This window comes from Bufo gargarizans, chromosome 8 (genome assembly GCF_014858855.1).
Source record: "Bufo gargarizans isolate SCDJY-AF-19 chromosome 8, ASM1485885v1, whole genome shotgun sequence".
NCBI lineage: Eukaryota > Metazoa > Chordata > Amphibia > Anura > Bufonidae > Bufo > Bufo gargarizans.
In genome coordinates, this window is record NC_058087.1 from 50,522,424 (window position 1) to 50,542,516 (window position 20,093).

At 45.3% G+C, this 20,093-nt stretch overlaps 1 protein-coding gene across 3 annotated transcripts in view; it reads right to left on the bottom strand.

Annotated features, from left to right (window-relative positions):
- Positions 1 to 230: 230 nt before the first annotated feature.
- Positions 231 to 20,093, bottom strand: part of ASB18 (ankyrin repeat and SOCS box containing 18) — a 52,315-nt gene continuing 32,452 nt past the window's right edge. For all 3 annotated transcript variants that reach the window (XM_044303988.1, XM_044303990.1, XM_044303989.1), the window contains exons 2-5: positions 9,273 to 9,540; positions 7,121 to 7,619; positions 4,169 to 4,282; positions 231 to 645 (exon numbers count right to left, since the gene is read on the bottom strand). In XM_044303988.1, coding sequence (XP_044159923.1) covers positions 454 to 645; positions 4,169 to 4,282; positions 7,121 to 7,619; positions 9,273 to 9,540 — 1,073 coding nt within the window. In that variant the 3' untranslated portion in view covers positions 231 to 453. The remainder of the gene's footprint in view (positions 646 to 4,168; positions 4,283 to 7,120; positions 7,620 to 9,272; positions 9,541 to 20,093) is intronic.

Below are 20,093 nucleotides of genomic sequence, written 5' to 3' on the forward strand. Positions count from 1 at the left end.
AGATCAGTTGTTCCGTTTTTTTGTTTCTATTGTGTTTCCGTTTCGGTTCCGTTTTTCCGTATGCTATATACAGTATACAGTAATTACATAGAGAAAATTGGGCTGGGCATAACATTTTCAAAAAACGGAATGGGTACGGAAGACATACAGATGCATTTCCGTATGCATTCAGTTTTTTTTGCGGACCCATTGACTTTAATGGAGCCACGGAACGTGATTTGCGGCCAGTATATATATAGTTATATATATATATATATATATATACACACACACACACAGTATATTTAAAATGTATATTCCAATGAATGCAATAGTTTTTTTTACATCATAGTATGGTTGTTATAGTATTTCACAAGCCTTAGAAAATAAAAATGAACAATACAAAAATAAAAATATTCATTTTGCAGGGTGTTACATTTACAATGGAGGGTGCTTTCCTGGCAGCCTAGTGATTCAGAGCAGGCGGGTGCGCTGTTCAGTGGCAAGCAGAAGATAGTCTTTAATAACTGTAGGGACTGGTAGTAAAGGAATGAAAAGGTGACACTGACTACCGAAATGCTTGCGGAGTGTAAATCGGCACAAGTGCTGCAGGGATCGCACGCTCCCGGAGACATTGAAGAATCTTGTGTAGAAGGACTGATGAGTCTACAAGACATAAAATACGATGTGAGAACATGGAGAAACACTGAAGCCTCAAAGGTCTCATTGACAAGGGTTTGCTATGGAGCCAGTTGCTTATACTGCAGCTTGTAGTACAGAGCCATAGGGATTCTGTGTGCACACAGCTCTGAGACACTCCAAGTGACACATAAAACCATGACGATCGAAAAAAGAATAGCAGATTGGATCATCATTATAAGGGTTAGAATGGACCCATTAGGATGGGCTGTTGCCAGTGCTGTACATTCCATAGAGGCAGACCATGCGACTGCTACGGAGCCCCAATTTCTGATGCTGAACGCCTTCTTCCGTCCCTGACATGAAAGAAAACTGCATTTTCATGCCACCGCCACTAGGGGGAGCTCAGTGCAAATAGTTTTTTTTTCAGCTTTCATTGCAGTCAGTGGTAACTGTATAAATTCCTAAGCATTGAGCTCCACCTAGTGGTGGCTGCAGGCAGACTGTTTTATAATATATATTGTGAAGAGAAGCAGGAGACATAGAAGATTTATCAATGTACTTAGCCAGCTGTCTAGTGTAAATGCATTGAGAAATATGGCGATCCGGGAAGAGTGTCAAATACTATATTTTCCTGCGTATAAGACTACTTTTTAACACATGAAAATCTTCTCAAAAGTCGGGGGTCGTCTTATACGCCAGGTGTCATCTTATATGACCGTATACGGCATACTGAAATTTACTTCCTAGCCGGACTGGAGGCTAGCTGGGCCACCGTGCGCTGAATCCCGGCCAGCCGCTCCTGAAGCAGCCCCCTCTCCCTGCTCTCAGTGGTTTTCTCATGCCGGCAGTGTCACATTGCGTACTACCGCTCAGATCGTCTTGAAGACAGGGAGGGCTGGGCAGGCAGGGAGAGCTGACCCATCCAACCCAAGCAGGCTTTGTATGCAGTGTGCACAGAAAATACCGGTACATTGGCTGGTTGTTGTATACTGGGTTGGATTGGCGATTTCGAGGGAAGGCAGGGGGGAGCAGGAGCATCTGCACTTCAGCCAATTCTAATGTTGGATCAGCGGATCTCTAATGAAGTTTGGTGTGCCTCTCATCTGTGGTGAAAAAACAGAGTCTATCTGGGGAGCAGATACATGTGGTGGTGAATACAGTACAGCACCAGTATCTGTATCAGTTCATACAGTACAGCACCAGTACAGTATACAAATGGCTAACAGTCAAGACCCCATCATGGCTGTACCAGCATGAAGAAAGAAATATGAAGCCAGTTTAAAACTTAAAGTTGTAAACTTTGCCATGGAACATAATAACTGCGCTGCTGCAAGACAATATGGAGTAACAGAAAAGATGGTTTGGGACTGGAAAGCAAATGAAAAAGCATTAAAGAGTATGCCAAGAGGTAAGTGTTCATTAAGGAGAGGCACCCCACATTGGCCAGAACTCGAAAAACATGTAGCAGACATGGTGAATGACCATCGCCAAAAGGGTTATGTAGGGACACGAAATAAAATACGTTTGTTTGCACTTTAGTGGCCAAATCTAACCCAGATCACAAACGTAAAAACACAAATGCAATCGCACTCTGCAACCAGCACTCTGCCCTGCCTTTATGCTGGATGTTGAATAAGGCATTGGTGTACATTTTGGCCAAAGATTAATAAGCCACTCACCACGTCAAGGTCGCCTTCATGAGTGGTCCCTAACACTAGTTCCTACCTGTTATGGGCCATGACAGCCACACAAAGTCCAGGGAGCGCAGGTACAGCATGCACGCCAAGCACACTCTGCTTTTAACCCCGTCCGGTGCCATTACAGCTTTCATCGGATCCAGGGATGCAAGTACCAACATGCATGCTGGGCCCACTATATGCTTCTCCTGGAGCCAAATGGCTACTGGTAGGTGCTATATAAGCAGACTCAGTTTTATACTGACTTTAAAACCAGCCTCCAGGGCAGACTAACTGGTCAGGTGTGCATGACTGCTTGGAGAGCGCCTCCAATATATACTACAAAGAAAAAATGTGGGGGGTTCAGCCCGCACAACCCTGTATGCAGGTGCACATTGCTATGGTGAAATACAGATACAAACGCAAAAACACAAATGCAATCGCACACTGCAACCAGCACTCTGCCCTGCCTCTATGCTGGATGTTGAATGAGGCATTGGTGTACATTTTGGCCAAAGCGTAATAAGCCACTCATCACGTCAAGGTCGCCTCCATGAGTGGTCCCTAACACTAGTTCCTACCTGTTATGGGCCATGACAGCCACACAAAGTCCAGGGAGCGCAGGTACAGCATGCACGCCAAGCACCCAGATCACAGCAACAGATCTAAGGCCACTGTATCCTGGTGTACTAGATTATTTGAAAGGCATAATATGGTACTGAGGCAAAAGACGAAAATTGCAGAACAATTACCTGCAGATCTTGATGCCAAAGTAAATAGCGTTGGAGGGGTAGTCTTATACAGCGAGTATAGCCCAAACCCTATATTTTAACTGGAAAAGTTGGGGGTCATCTTATACGCCCAGTCGTCTTAGGCTACTTTCACACCTGCGTTAGGTGCGGATCCGTCTGGTATCTGCACAGACGAATTAAGCACCTATAAATGCAAACGCTGGTATCTGTTCAGTACGGATGCGTCTGCATTATTCTCTCCCCAAAAAATCGAAGTCTAAGTGTGAGTCAAACGGATCCGTCCTGACTTACATTGAAAGTCAATGGGAGACGGATCTGTTTACAATTGCACCATATTTGTGTCAATGTAAATGGATCCGTCCCCATTGACTTACATTTTAATTCAGGACGGATCCGTTTGGCTCCGCACCGCCAGGCGGACACCAAAACGCTGCAAGAAGCGTTTTGGTGTCCGCCTCCAGAGCGGATTGGAGGCGGAACGGAGGCAAACTGATGCATTCTGAGCGGATCCTTATCCATTCAGAATGCATTGGGGCTAAACTAATCCGTTTGGGGCCGCTTGTGAGAGCCTTGAAACGGATCTCACAGGCGGACCCAGAAACGGCAGTGGAAAATACGGTATTTGCCGCAGCCCTTCCACATAGAAATCTGATAAAGTGGGTGAGGCTAAGGGTGACTTTTTTATATTTAATTCATTTGCATTCCACATTGCCTGGGGTTGTTTGATACATGTTTTCGGGGATACAGGGTGGGGCAGGGGGGCCCATACTAAGTTTTGTTATGGGTCCCTACGAGATCTGTGTAAGCCCATGGCTGTTTCACGATGGGGAGATTTATCAAAACTGGTGCAAAGGGAAATTAGCTTAGTTGCCCATAGCAACCAATCAGATTCCATGTTTCGTTTTTCAGAGCTCCTTTGGCAAGTGAAAGCAAAAATCTGATTGGTTGCTATGGGCAACTAAGCCAGTTTTCCATTGCAAAAGTTTTTATAACTCTCCCCCTATATCTTTATTGATGACAAGCTATTCATATTCCACAGAAAAACTTGTGGTGACAGCAGATCAATGGTAATGGTGGTAGGAAGCTGCGGTATATGCTGCTATAGCAAATAATTCTGACCTGAAACACATCCTGTGGGATATCTTGTCTCCACCTGCTGCAGACTTGAAGGTTTAAGTATGAGTTGTAAAGCAGTGCAATTACTTCAGGGAGTCCAGAACAGCACCGCAGAACCTGCACAGCATAAAGTATAGTTATCTTCAGTATCACTGGCATGGACATCTGTGACTTACTACTGTTCCATGTTTGTCCTTAAAGGGAATCCTTCACCAGAAAATTCACTGTTAGGCCTCTTTGACACGGGCGTTGCGGGAAAATGTGCGGGTGCGTTGCGGGAACACGCACAATTTTTCTGCGCGAGTGCAAAACATTGTAATGCGTTTTGCACTTGCGTGAAAAAAATCGCGCATGTTTGGTACCCAAACCCGACCTTCTTCACAGAAGTTCGGGCTTGGGATCGGTGTTCTGTAGATTGTATTATTTTCCCTTATAACATGGTTATAAGGGAAAATAATAGAATTCTGAATACAGAATGCATAGTACAATAGCGCTGGAGGGGTTAAAAAAATATAAAAAATAATTTAACTCACCTTAATCCACTTGATCGCGCAGCAGGCATCTCCTTCTGTCTTCATCTTAGCTGTGTGCAGTAACAGGACCTGTGGTGACGTCACCCCGGTCATCACACGATCTTTTACCATGGTGATGGATCATGTGATGGACCATGTGATGACCGGAGTGACGTCACCACAGGTCCTGTTACTGCACACAGCTAAGATGAAGACAGAAGGAGATGCCGGCTGCGCGATTAAGTGGATTAAGGCGAGTTAAATTTTTTTTACATTTTTTTTAACCCCTCCAGCGCTATTGTACTATGCATTCTGTATTCAGAATTCTATTATTTTCCCTTATAACCATGTTATAAGGGAAAATAATAATGATCGGGTCTCCATCCCGATCGCCTCCTAGCATCCGTGCGTGAAAATCGCACCGCATCCGCACTTGCTTGCGGATGCTTGCAATTTTCACGCAACCCCATTCATTTCTATGGGGCATGCGTTACGTGAAAAACGCAGAATATAGAGCATGCTGCGATTTTCACGCAACGCACAAGTGATGCGTGAAAATCACCGCTCATGTGAACAGCCCCATAAAAATGAATGGGTCGGGATTCAGTGCGGGTGCAATGCGTTCACTTCACGCATCGCATCCGCGCGGAATACTCGCCCGTGTAAAAAAGAGGCCTTAGGCTCCATTCACACGTCCGTGGTGTGTTGTGGACCTGCAAATTGCGCAACCGCAACACACCTGCCCGGCACCCCTATAGAAATGCCTATTCTTGTCCGCAGCTGCGGACAAGAATAGGACATGTTCTATCTTTTGCGGAGCTGCGGACCCAAAGATCGGGGCCGCGCTCCGCAAATGCTGTGTGCTGGCTGCATCCATTGCGGAACGGTTGCGGACCCATTTGCGGACGTGTAAATGGAGCCTTAGGGTTCGACTACATGGCGACATGTGTCGAGCGACAGCAAGGCGCATAAAAGTCTTACAACACAAAAATATGTGAGACTGTAATTTGGCTTTGAAAACGCAGCCGATTTGCGGGTGAGTCGCCATCCAAGCCAATGGTAGAAAAGTCACATACGACCTGCGACGTGCAACACAAAATCCGACAAGTCTGGATTTTTTGCAACTGTTGTATCACAGCCGCAGCACTGCGACACCATTGACAAAGCTTACATGAAATGTTGTGTGACTTTCTTGTTGTGGGACACACGTTGCCCTTGAACCAGGCGCAACGCCTTGTGAGCAGGTTTAGATGGATGTAATGATAATTTCACTTAGTTATCTGCTGCTTCTCCTTTTAGTACCTTACACCAGCTACCGCTAATGGATTGCAGGTTGGCCGTAACCATGGAAACGAACAGTCTATAACGTGATGGGAAAAATGAATGAAGCCAGCGAAGGAGGCAATATGGACAACCACAATACATTAGTAAGTGCCTTGTATTAACTTTCTCTACATGATAAATTACATTTTCTGAAGTGAGAAAACTCCTTTAAAGGGTTTTCCAAGTAAAATTTCGAATGGGCCAACTGCAGGGATATATTTTATACTGCTGCAGCCAATCACTGGCCTCAGCGGTGTATGGCACAAGACAAGATGTCACCACTGCAGCCAAAGTAATGTGTCAATGCTGCAGCCCAGCAGAGAGGACAGAAGAGCAGTACTGGATCGGAGAGGACTGGGAACCTGAAGCTTTCTTTAAAATTATTTCTACAATGTCCTTGTCATTGGGCTTCTAAAAATCTAACTTGTAAGCCTCCTTTACAGGGGCTGATGCCCAAGCAATTATCAGGAACAAAGCCATACAATCCCAATATTTGCCTGATTGTGAGAGAAGGTGATAGCTGCATTATACAGTATGCAGCAATTATTTCCTGCTGTGATAGCTCATCCCGATACAAATTTATTGTTTGCAGTAGCACATGCCTTTTTGCGCAAGATAAAATATCGGCAGCAAATTTATGAGGCAATTATTGGGAATTAGTGTTTGCACGACTGCTCAGTCCTGATATTTGCTTTGATCCTTGGCTCATGTAAGGCTACTTTCACATATTTTTTTTCTGGTTTTGAGATCCGGCAGAGGATCTCAAAACCGGAGGAAAACGCTTCTGTTTTGTCCCCATTGACATTCCATTTGCGTTCTGTGACTGGAAACTGCAAACGGCGTTTTTGCGTCCGGTTTGCAAAACTGAACAAGCCGGATCCGGCACAAAAAACGTAAAAAAAAAACAGTGATAAAACTGATCTGGAACCCATTGACTTACAGTAGTGTTAGGGCTGGATCCATTTTTTTTCCTGTCTGAAAAAAAAACCGGATCCGACATCGTTGACATTTGTTCATTTTCGATGTCAAAACCGGAAAGAAAATCGCATATATGAAAGTAGCCTAAAAGGGGTGTGTGCATGTATATAGTTATTTATAAATTTCTGTATATATACATTACCTTCCCGAAAGCCTCAGGACACACACTGCGGGCTCCACGGTTAAGCAGAGCGCGTACAGTAAGGTGGGGTCTCTTGTCTTGGTACAGCTCAGCATTTTGTAACACACAGCTCAGAGGCAGGACTCCATTATAATCGGCAGCATTGACATCTGCACCATATTTAAGAAGCAACTCCACCAGATGGTGTTCAGCTTTTCTGCAAGCATAGTGGAGTGGTCTTCTGTCTTGCTGGTCTTGTGCTTCTACGTTTGCTCCCTTCTCTAGAAGAAGGTGGCAAATTTGCAGGCATGTATCCTCATATTCACATTTTCCTCCACAGGCTGAAATCAAAGGAGTCTCACCATTGGCATTCCTAGCATGGACATCTGCTCCATAGCGGAGGTATGATCTTACATGGTCTAAAAGACCTAGCCGTGCTGCAATGTGGAGTGGAGTGTCCTGCATTTCATCTGTGGTTTGATTCAGAAGGGTCCCATGCTGTAGGAGCACCTCTGCACATCTAGGGAAAAATACAGATGATGATCATAGGATCAAAGACAAGTTTGATAGAAACGGTCGGTTTTGAACAGATAATGGACAACGTGTCTGTTTTAGTAACAATTCTGCAGTGTCTGTTCTTATGACGCCATGTTGTGCTGAGTGGGTGTTATCACTTGGGGTTGTGTCTCGGTCTGACACTATCCAATTAGTGCTGCCTGTGATGGACAATTTACACTTAATTGGACCTTTATTACAGACTGCTGGCAATTCATGTATAAACGTCTAGTAGGAATAATAGAGGAAAGAAACAACATAGAGTCATAAGAATAGATGCTCCAGGATTGTTATTCCATGGTGAATGCAAGAAGTTATTAAAATAGACGTCAGGAGAAGCGATGTTCTCATTTATTTCTATGACAGCAAGGTCAGACCATGCAGGGTTGGTTTGTGGTCTGTAACCGTGAAGACGGGGCAGACTGGGAACTTAAACTGGCCCCGGAAAAAATAAATAAAAGTGGCCCCATTTTGTAGGTGGGTCCAAACTGCCAGAAGGTAGGGCTATTATAAGTAGGCGGGGCCAGCAATACTGTAGCGCAGCACGAAATACTGCCCCAGCAGAACCAAATACTAGAGATGAGCGAATCGAATCTCACAAAGGGGAATTTGATCCAAATTTCAGGATAAATTTGATTCACCTCGAAGCTGAATTTCCTCAAGCTTCGTGTCAGCGAATCGACTTAACCTAAAATAGTGTAAAAAACAAAAAAAAAATCAAACTTACCTCCTCCATTTGCTCGCAAAGGGCCGCCAGCCTCCATCTTGATTGAAGATCTCGGCCGAAATCCCGTGAATGGAGACGTATGACATTACCACGCCAGCCGGCGTGATGGCGTAATCTCGCGCCGCGCAAGATTTCGCTCCATATCTTCAAGCAAGATAGCGGTGGCCGGCCCGTCGTGAGCAAATGGAGGTAGTAAGTTTAATTTAAAAAAAAAATTTATTGGTTATTTTACACCGTTTTTACACACTCAAATGCCACGATCATGTATGAGGGGTACAATGACGGGGGCAGCGCTATCTCAGCTCCCTGTTATTGAGCCCACTACTTACAAAAAAATGCGCATTGTGACAAAGTAATTGGTCACAAAGCGAATTCTTTTTGTAAAATTCGGCGAATCACCAGAATTAAACTTTTTAATTATTCGCTCATCTCTACCAATCCAGTTAAATGCAGGAGGGCACTTTCTTCTGCCAGCCAGGTATATGAGTACATGATGCTCCTAGCATCAGATAGTTGTGTACCCGACTGGCGGTCCCCTGGGCATCAGCCCACTGGGAAATTTCCCTGTAGAGTCTATGGCCAGTGCGCCCCAGCATGGAGACACATAGATTTGTAAAGGAGATGTAGGACAGGGTATTTTAATCAAGACTATTTGCAAAGGTGATTTTTGGATTATTATTGTAGATGCAAGAATAGTGACAATTAGTAATGGCAAAATGAATAATGGAATGAAAGAGGATTATTTGAATTAATGCATCAATATCATTAGTGTGATACAATTGCTTGGCAGCTGTCTTGCCATCTCCTAGTCCAGGCAGTGTCTAGTGATGTTTTGTAATGAAGACAGGTCTGCTGCTTGCACTTTAGGGAACAGATTGTGACCGTCCCTACCTTAAAGAGTTTTTAGTGTCACAGAGGTGTAGAGGGGTAAGACCTTCATCACTGCGGTGGTTTGGATTGGCCCCATGTTCCAGCAGTAGTTGGACGCAGGTATCGTGCCCTCCATTGCAAGCTTTATGGAGTGGAGAACGACCTCCAGGTGCAGCATTGGGGTCGGCCCGGCGGTGCAGTAGATATCGGACACATTCTGTATAACCGTGGGAAGCTGTTATGCATAAGGGCGATGTTAACTCTTGTGTGTATTCCAGAGTCCACAATCCTGAGATAGATAATTACAAAATAAATGATGAAAAGATAATTGGATCAATGAGGATATAAAGGTCGGCAAAATCTGGGAAATATTGATATCAAAGTGGAGGTCCATTTGTGAGCTTTACAAATATGTGTAATGAACATGAGATTTCAGTTTTTCTAAAGTGCCCTATAAACGTTAGCATGTTAATAGGGAGAAGGGAATACGCTGTTGTCTGATACTTCTATACTGTGTGGGCGGAGGGTGCCTTTACAAAAGATATAATATAACCTTTATTCAAGTATGTTTAAAAATGAATTTAAGGAAAAATAATGGCTAAAAGTATGCAGGATGGGTTTGAGTAGTCAGAAGCAGTCTGGCATTAGGATATGACAGCAAAAAAAAGCATTTAACAGGAGCAATCTAGGGTTATTTTCTAGACCAGGACCGAGGTATCTAGAGGCTGGGGGTCGCTCTTTTCAGGGCGAGTGCTCCGACACACAGCCATGCTAGGTTCCCCTTACCTGAGACTAGGGAACTGTTAGGGAAAGGAATGCTAGGCTGTTACGTCTGCTTAAAATCTGCCAGCTATAGCGACCCACGCCTGGTACATAAAGAGAAATGAAACCTGGCTACTCAAACCCATCTTCCATACTTTTAGCCATTATTTTTCCTTAAATTCATTTTTAAACGTACTTGAATAAAAGTTATATTTTATCTTTTGTAAAGGCACACTCAGCCCGCACAGTATAGGTTATGAGCCCCTGAGCGGCGATAGGCAGTGCAGAAAATATAGCACTACATCTATCAGTATTGTCTGATACTTCTGGAAGTAACTTATTGTATCTCTTAGGGTAATGACTTGTTGAATCCAAATTCTCACCTCCAATGGCAGAATTTGAGGACTGTTGAGCTGTACACGTACACTCTAGAAATGTGTGCCACTCACACAATCCTTTTCCTCAGCATCTGAGGAAAGGGATTTAGGGGTCATTACTTCTGAAGACTTAAAGGTAGGCAGACAATGTCATAGAGCAGCAGGAAATGCTAGCAGAATGCTTGGGTGTATAGGGAGAGGCATTACCAGTAGAAAGAGGGAGGTTCTCATGCCGCTCTACAGAGCACTAGTGAGACCTCATTTGGAGTATTGTGCTCAGTACTGGAGACCATATCTCCAGAAGGATATTGATACTTTGGAGAGAGTTCAGAGAAGAGCTACTAAACTAGTACATGGATTGCAGGACAAAACTTACCAGGAAAGATTAAAGGACCTTAACATGTATAGCTTGGAAGAAAGACGAGACAGAGGGGATATGATAGAAACTTTTAGATACATAAAGGGAATCAACAAGGTAAAAGAGGAGAGAATATTTAAAAGAAGAAAAACTGCTACAAGAGGATATAGTTTTAAATTAGAGGGGCAAAGGTTTAAAAGTAATATCAGGAAGTATTACTTTACTGAGAGAGTAGTGGATGCATAGAATAGCCTTCCTGCAGAAGTGGTAGCTGCAAATACAGTGAAGGAGTTTAAGCATGCATGGGATAGGCATAAGGCCATACTTCATATAAGATAGGGCCAGGGGCTATTCATAGTATTCAGTATATTGGGCAGACTAGATGGGCCAAATGGTTCTTATCTGCCGACACATTCTATGTTTCTATGTTTCCATGTGAATGGTGTTCCATTTATTTATTATCCAAATCATGTCTCAAGACCTATTTCAAGGGTCAAACACTGACTTATAGGATAGCTGCCTTACATCTGGTGGCATTAGAGGCAGAGCTTGCTAAGAGATCATTTGCATTCCCTTCTTCCCAGAATTCCAGAGGAACATGTATGGCCTATAAGCCTCCTCACGCCGATTAAAGCGTTCTCCCTAAGGAGAGATAGTACCCTTCAAATTGATAGGAATTCAGCTAAAATGAGTATTTATAATCTCTGAGGAATGCAGAGATAAGGGTTGGAGACAGAACCTTCAGACAGCTCCAATGATGGATTTCACTGTAAGAGAACATAGCAGCTGGATTATATATTTGAAAACAGGGAGGCTGCAGATGAGAAATGGTTGAAAATGTTTAAAGAAGCACTCCAGGATTTTTTTTATGGTGTCCCCCATTGTTACAGGATGACGAATGACATTCCTAGATATTGTTGCATCTTGAGAGCTGCAGTGTGAACTCTGGAGTCTTGGCACACCACACGTTATAGGGCTCTGCTGGTCAGACTATACGTCAGATGATGCATCATTGGTTAAGAATGAGTTTATTATCCTGAAAAAAAGAGGTCAGTAATTTAGTGCAGTACCCTATCCTTTGTGTAGTTTACAAATGGGGGTCACTATAAAATATCTCAGTGCTTCTTTAATAAAGATCTATTGAAAAATGTTTTTAGTGCAAATATTTACCATGCAATAAAACATATGCATTCCTAGGTGTCCATAGCCTTTAAGGGGGTTGTCTCATCGGACATTTATGGTATATTACTAGGATATGTCACAAATGTCAGATAGATGTGGGTCACCTCTGGAACCCGACCATTTCTTGAGAATGGGGCCTCTAAAACGAAGAGAAAGGAGTTGTGCATTGTGCGGCCACCCTGCATTCACCATTGTGGCTTGGTTATTTCTGGCAGACCGATAGCAGTGATTGAAGAGGGCCCCACCTTTTCATGGCCTGCACTCCATTCACTGTTACCACTGGTGCAGAGTATGGGAGTGGTAGTTGCCCTGATGAGATGTTGTGTCACAGTGCACTCCCTCAGGCCGTTGCTCCCTGGGGATCGGTGCAGTCGAAAGGTGGTTTAAAGAATAGCAAAGACCAGGACCGTGGTACTGTTACATGGACACCAATTATATGGTTATGGGTATATAAGTCTATAGTTTTTGTTCATGACGCCAATTGCAGCGTGCGCAGGGTACAGTCTCAGGGCCCTTTAAGGTGTTGCAACTCACGTACCAGGTGAGGAATGCCAGAGTGGTGTAATGTCTCTGTGTAGTAGTAGGTATAGTGTCAACGGTGTCTCCTACCTGGGTACGGCTGGACTCCTGGATCCTGGCTCACTTGCAATAAAATGAGTGTGTTGCTAGTAGGTGTAATTGAGGAACTTGGTAGTAATGAATGAGATCCAGACTTGGAATATAATTCAACTTGTCTTTACTTGATGCAGCATTAATCCACACGAGATACAGCAATAGTCTTTTGGGTCCCAGCAGGTATTGGCAATGTATGGCAGGGATCAATATCTCTTCTGCTTCTATCATGTGCCTGGAGCTCTCTTGCAGGATTAGTCGTCTGCTTATCGCTCTCTAATATGGGGCAGGAATCTATCTTCTGCTCTGTCCATCTTCTGCTGTGTATGGGACTGACTAGCTGAGGAGGAATTTGGCTTTTCCTGGTCTCTGGATAGTACTCACAGTTAGCTCACAGGGAATGGTTCTTCCTGGAGTTCTGGAGGTGGCTGCTTGCTTGTCACCAGTTGACGTTGAAGGCTCAGACTGGGAATGGAGATCTTTGGTCTCAACCGAGACAAGATCCTGGGTTGGGATCCCTAGAACTAGGTTCTCAAAAGATCCGGGGCACAAGCCTCAATAAATATGTTGCCCCCCCCCCGCACTTTGCTGTACTTGCTATACAGCAGCACTTCCCTGTCACATCCAGGGCCTCTAGGTGACGTCTCCTCTCTGTCATCATCTTCTCTGTAGATCTTCTCTCTCATCATCTTCTCCACTCAGTCTGGACAACTTCTCTCAGCCACCTTGTCTCTGTAGAGTGTGACACACAGACATCCTAGCTTCCTCACATTCTATTATTATCCCCCAACTGGAGTCCCCACAGTGTTATCCTGCTGCTTGCTGTACCCCCCAGGGGTGTAGCTATAGGGGGTGCAGAGGTAGCAGTCGCTACCGGGCCCAGGAGCCTGAAGGGGCCCAAAGACACTTGTGCCGCATAAGAAGACACACAAAGCACTGAGGGAAGGGGGGCCCAAGCTGAACTCTTGCACCGGGCCCATGAGCCTTTAGTTACGCCCCTGCCCCCCCAATACCCCCCAATACTATCCTGAAGAAACATTACTGCCCCCCATAGTAATAGTGCTCCTCATAGTCCGACCAATAGTAATTCCCTTCTAGAATGCCCTCATTAGTAACACTGCCCAACCGTGATAATGCTCCTCAACAATGCCCCCATTATTAGAAGAGCCCTCCAATATTAATAATACCCTCACAGAGTTCCCAGTAGAAATAAGGCCCCCTATTGGTCCCCCAGTGGTAATAAAGCTCCCTACAGACCCCTCTGTAGTAATAAGGCCCCATAGTGCGCTTAGTAGAAATAAGGCAGATCTATAAGACCCTCCTATAGAGCCCCCAGTAGTAATAAGACCGCCTATAATGTCCCCTGGATCTGCAGTGCCCCCTGCAGTTATAATCCTCCCTCCACCATACAGTCCCATGTAAATAACATCACCTCCTCCCCAGCCGCCTCCAACGCACAATCCCATGTAAACATCACCCCCTAAGGCTACTTTCACACTTGCAGTGTGATCCGCACCGATAATACAAACAAATGCATCCGTTCAGGACCGATTCGTTTGTATTAGATTTGAATTTCTAAGTCCCAATACGGATCCGTCCTGACTTACATTTAAAGTCAATGGGGGGACGGATCCGTTTACAATTGCACCATTTTGTGTCAATGCAAAGGGATCCGTCCCCATTGACTTACATTGTAAGTTATGATGGATCCGTTTTGCTCCGCAAGGCCATGCGGACACGCTGCTTGCAGCATTTTGGGGTCCGCCTCCAAAACGGAACGGGGGGCCGTACGGAGCCGAACGAATGCATTCGGAATGGATCCGCATCCATTCAGAATGCATTGGGGTTAAACTGATGCATTTGGGGCACTTGATGCGTGAGATGATGCGTGAGAGCGTCTGACGTGGGACGCTAGGGCTCCGCCCACCCGCCCCCCCGCCCCCCCGCCTCTCCTGCACGCCGGCCGCTGGCCGTTCGTACCACCGCCTGGAATGCCTGACCGCCGCAGCCCACGCTAGTGTGCCGTCCATCGCAGCCCATGCGCTGAAGTTGTGGCCGACTCGATTGTTGCCCTGATTGCCTCAGAGTTTGACGCTGGAGACCGGACCCGGACCTCTGTCCCTGGTAGACCTGAGCCGCTGGACGGTGAGCGGTGAGCTATCGCAGCACTTGTGCTATGGGATGAGAGAAAAAAAAAAACGCTGGTGGGACGAAGGTTGGTGGGGCCAGAGTACAGGGGCACTAACCATCAGTGCTAAAGGGGAGCTCTGGTCGACATTCGCTTGCTAAAACTAAAATCCTGGCACTCACAGAGTTGATATCCGGGGGGGCACTTTCTCAGTCCCTGAGGTCCTGTTCTATTGATTTCTACCGACCCCTATTGACACTTAGGCCCCATGCACACGGCCGTTGTTCACGGCCGTGTGCGGGCCGTGGAACCGCGGCCTGGATCCCTTCCTGTGAGCTGGAGCGCACGGCGTCACTGGTTGCTATGACGCCGTGCGCTCCCTGCTGCCGCCGCAATACAGTACTACACTGGTATGATCTATACCAGTGTATTACTGTACTGTGCCGGCAGCAGGGGGCGCACGGCGTCATAGCAACCAGTGACGCCGTGCGCTCCAGCTCACAGGAAGGGATCCAGGCCGCGGTTCCACGGCCCGCACACGGCCGTGAACAACGGCCGTGTGCATGGGGCCTTACTGATTCTTAAGTGGTGAGGTCAGTTCCGCTTGTAACATCTGAAGAGCGGTCATTACAGTTGTCTGGAACTGGAAAATTTAAGGAGGACTATCCACAGGTTCTTGTGGTAATGTTAGGTACCCCTGTTAAGTACCCCTGAGAATGCAGCTGACAACGGGTTAAGTCCGCTATCATGGATGTGGCTGTGACGACGGGGGTGCAGATTGAAGCTGCCATAGAATAATGGAAGTAAACCCTGCACTGAGATATCGGGAGGCAGTTATTGAGGGTGGATTGTGCCAGTGTGAACTGTATTGAAGTTAAAAAGAAGAAAGAAAAGAAAAGAAAAAAAGAGAAAAAAAAAAAAAAAGAGAGCGGGGGAGGGTGCTTGGGATGTGGAGTGCAACGCTTAATAATTTTAATAACCCCGATTGAAATCCCTATCCCCCCCTCAAGTTATCTAACTGTATCATATCTCTCTGAATTAACCAACTAACTGACTATATTCCGTATACGTCTGGATCCCGACCCTCAACCCTCTAAGAAACCTCTCTTTCTTTGGCTGGATCCTGCTGATATTACGGACCCTTTTTTTTTTTTTTTTTTCCTCTTTGAACTAACCTTTGTATCTAACTATGGATGTAATTTATTGACTGTATTGGGTTTTATCTGATTAACTAAAGAAAAAAAAAAAAGGGGGAGGGAAGAAAAAAAAAAAAAGGGAAGAAGAAGAAGGGGAGAGGAAGAGGGGAGGAAAGGGGGTGGGTGGGAGAGGGGGTAGAAAGGAAAGAAATAGATAAAAAAAAAAAAAAATAGAGGTGAAAGGGGACTAAGAAAAGAGGGAAGAGATATTAAAATGCCACCAAAAAAAAGGGAAGAACAGCGTGGCCCCATGGGGGGTACTACTAGGCGATCAGCAGGAGGGCTTGAAAGTGGGTCTAAACAAGCGGGTCTAAATAAGTACCTGGTCCCGAATTCACCTGGGCTTAGATCCCCACAAAAAGAAAAAATGGCGGATGCCAGAGTACAGGATTTGACACATGAGACGCCAGTGGAGGGGGGAGATGGGGACAGGGGAACACCAGCAATATACACAGAAACGGACGTAAAAATGGTGCAGGACAGGGGTCGAGTGGAGGGGGAACGCATGGGAACGGCGTTCCTGCACTTTTTTCATGGCAGGAACGCCGTTCCCTTTCAGCCTCAAGCCAGGAGAACACGGCTGAATCAGATTCACAGGGGGAGACGGAGCGCACTGTGCAGGGCAGGTTAAGGGAGGAGGGGCAGGCTTCAGTTGAGAGGAAGCTGTCTGTGCGGTGCCGCTGCCTGCGACTCCTCTCATGGCGCCCCGCCCCCTAATGACATCATCTCCTTCACTACGAGATCATTTAGAATGTCTTTTAGAAAAGTTTGTCCTGGGATTCGAACTCATGACCTCTACACATCAGAGGAAGGCATTTACCCTCACAGCCATGAAAGCCGTCTAAGTAAATGCTTAAAAAAAAAAAAAAAAAAAAAAAATATAAGACTTCTAATTATACCTAGTGTACTGATATCTAGTGTACAACCATACACATGACAGCTGCCCACTGTGTATGGATGTAGCAGAGCTGGGTGTGTTGGGGCAGCTGTCATGTGTATGGTTGTACACTAGGTATCAGTACACTAGGTATAAGTAGAAGTCTTATTTTTTTTTTTTTTAAACAGCTACCTTGACAGCTTTTATGGCTGTGAGGGTAAATGCCTTGCCTCTGATGTGTAGAGGTCATGAGTTCGAATCCCAGGACAAACTTTTCTAAAAGTGTTTTTTTTTTTTTATAAGGCTAGTTTCACACTAGCGGCAGGACGGATCCGACAGGCTGTTCACCATGTCGGATCCGTCCTGCGGCTATTTCGCCGTGCCCGCGGACCGCCGCTCCGTCCCCATTGACTACAATGGGGACGGGGGCGGAGCTCCGGCGCAGCACGGCGCTGCACGGAGAAAGGCCGCCGGACTAAAATTACTGCATGTCAGGCTTTTTAGTCCGGCGGCTTTCTCCGTGCAGCGCCGTGCTGCGCCGGAGCTCCGCCCCCGTCCCCATTGTAGTCAATGGGGACGGAGCGGCGGTCCGCGGGCACGGCGAAATAGCCGCAGGACGGATCCGACATGGTGAACAGCCTGTCGGATCCGTCCTGCCGCAAGTGTGAAAGTAGCCTAAGACTTCTACTGATACCTAGTTTACTGATACCAAGTGTACAACCATACACATGACAGCTGCCCACTGTGTATGGATGTAGCAGGGCTGGGTGTGTTGGGGCAGCTGTCATGTGTATGGTTGTACACTAGGTATCAGTACACTAGGTATAAGTAGAAGTCTTATTTTTTTTTTTTTAAACAGCTACCTTGACAGCTTTTATGGCTGTGAGGGTAAATGCCTTGCCTCTGATGTGTAGAGGTCATGAGTTCGAATCCCAGGACAAACTTTTCTAAAAGTGTTTTTTTTTTTTTATAAGGCTAGTTTCACACTAGCGGCAGGACGGATCCGACAGGCTGTTCACCATGTCGGATCCGTCCTGCGGCTATTTCGCCGTGCCCGCGGACCGCCGCTCCGTCCCCATTGACTACAAGTGTTTTTTTTTTTTTATAAGACTTCTACTGATACCTAGTTTACTGATACCAAGTGTACAACCATACACATGACAGCTGCCCACTGTGTATGGATGTAGCAGAGCTGGGTGTGTTGGGGCAGCTGTCATGTGTATGGTTGTACACTAGGTATCAGTACACTAGGTATAAGTAGAAGTCTTAGTTTTTTTTTTTTAAGCAACTACCTCAACAGCTTTTATGGCTGTGAGGGTAAATGCCTTGCCTGTAATGTGTAGAGGTCATGAGTTCAAATCCCAGGACAAACTAAAAGTGTTTTTTTTTCTTTTTCTGATACTTCTACTGATACCTTGTGTACTGATACCTAGTGTACAACCATACACATGACAGCTGCCCCAACACACCCAGCTCTGCTACATCCATACACAGTGGGCAAAGTTACCTACAGTAGAAGTCTTATATATATTTTTTTTTAAGTAGCAAGCTAGACAGCTTTCATAGCTGTGAGGGCATATGCCTTGCTTCTGCTGTGTAGAGGTCATGAGATCGAATCCCAGGACAAACTTTTCTAAAAGTGCTATTTTTTTAATTTATTTTTTAGTCCGCAGCGACACAAATTACAGCATGCTAGATTTTCTGTGCTTTTTTATTTTTTGGAGGGGGGGGGGGGGGGGGGGGTTGCAGTGGATCTTGGGTGAGTTCCCACACTTTTTTTCCCAGGACTTGACCCCTGGTGCAGGATATACTTTGCACTGTCTCAAGGATGGAAAATTTAATGGGTAATTTAGTAACCCAGCTTGGGGCAGTGCAGACGGACGTTATGGTTATTCGAGCCGAGATGGAAAAAGTAAGACAGCGTTTACAAGAGATGGAAAAAAGGATTCCCACCCTAGAGAAATCTGTGCAGAAATTAGAGAAGGAGGTGGCCCACTTAAAACAAACAAATGTTAAGATGGAACAAAAATTGGTAGACCAGGAGGATAGATCAAGAAGGGCTAACATAAGATGTGTGGGGGTCCCAGAGAGAGCGGAGGGAGGAAATTGTACGGAATTTATGGAAAAATGGTTGAGGGAAAATAGCAAAGTAGGTACTCTTTCTCCCTTATTTACTATTGAAAGAGCACACAGGGTCCCCACAAAAAATAGGGCGCCAGGGGATTACCCCAGACCTATACTGGTGAAATGTTTACTATCTAAGGATCGAGATGGAATACTTTTTGATGCAAGAACCTCAGAAAAATATTATATACAGGATGTAAAGATCAAACTTTTTCCAGACTACTCATTTAGTACTAATGCACAAAGAAGAGAATTTATATCCGTTAAAAAAAGATTAAGAGAGGCCGGTATAAAGTATAGCTTACTTTTTCCGGCAAAATTAAGGGTGGAATATAACGGCAAGATTTCCTTTTTTCAGACTCCGGAGGAAGTCAGTGACTGGGCGGATGGAGAGGGCCTCTGAGGCTGGTGGGGGAGGGGGGGGTGAAAGGAGTCACGCTAAGTTATGGAGTCGCCCGGACTGCTGGACAGCAGAAGGGGGGACTATATAGAGGGGGGGGGGTGGGGACGGGGACGGGGACGTGGAGAAAACCTTTTTTTTTTTTTTTTTTTCTTTCCTCCTCCCCCTCTGTTAGATGGTCAGGATCCTTTCGTTGAATGTGAGGGGGCTCCGTGAGAGGGTTAAAAGATATGCTATCCTTGAGTGGATGAAGAGGTTTCTGCCAGCCATCATCTGCCTCCAGGAGACACATTTGGATAAGGAATCAGTAAGATGGTTGGAGAGGGGATGGGTGGAAACAAGAGCTAGATTCATACCTGGATAAGATCGCCTTTAATAGGATATCTAAGCCCCAAAAAGAATATCTGGAAAAAGAAATAACGGTAGCAGAAATAAATCTGGTTTTGGGGAAGGTTAAAGCTGAGAAGGCACCAGGTGGGGATGGGCTTCCCTTTGAAATATATAAAATCTTCTCCCAGGTGTTAGTACCAGAATTAAAGATAACACTGGATGAGGCCCGAAAATTAGGCGACCTACCGAACTCTATGAAGGAAGCAACTATTACGTTAATTCCAAAAAAGGGAAAAGAACAAACAGATCCCGGTTCATACAGGCCAATATCCCTGTTGAATACAGATGTTAAAATTCTGGCAAAAGTTTTAGCTGATAGGCTTTCAAGGGTTATCAAAGGGATAATAAATAAAGATCAGACAGGATTTATACCGGGCAGAACAATATACTCTAATATAAGAAGGACATTCCTTAATATTGAAGCTAATAGATTGGA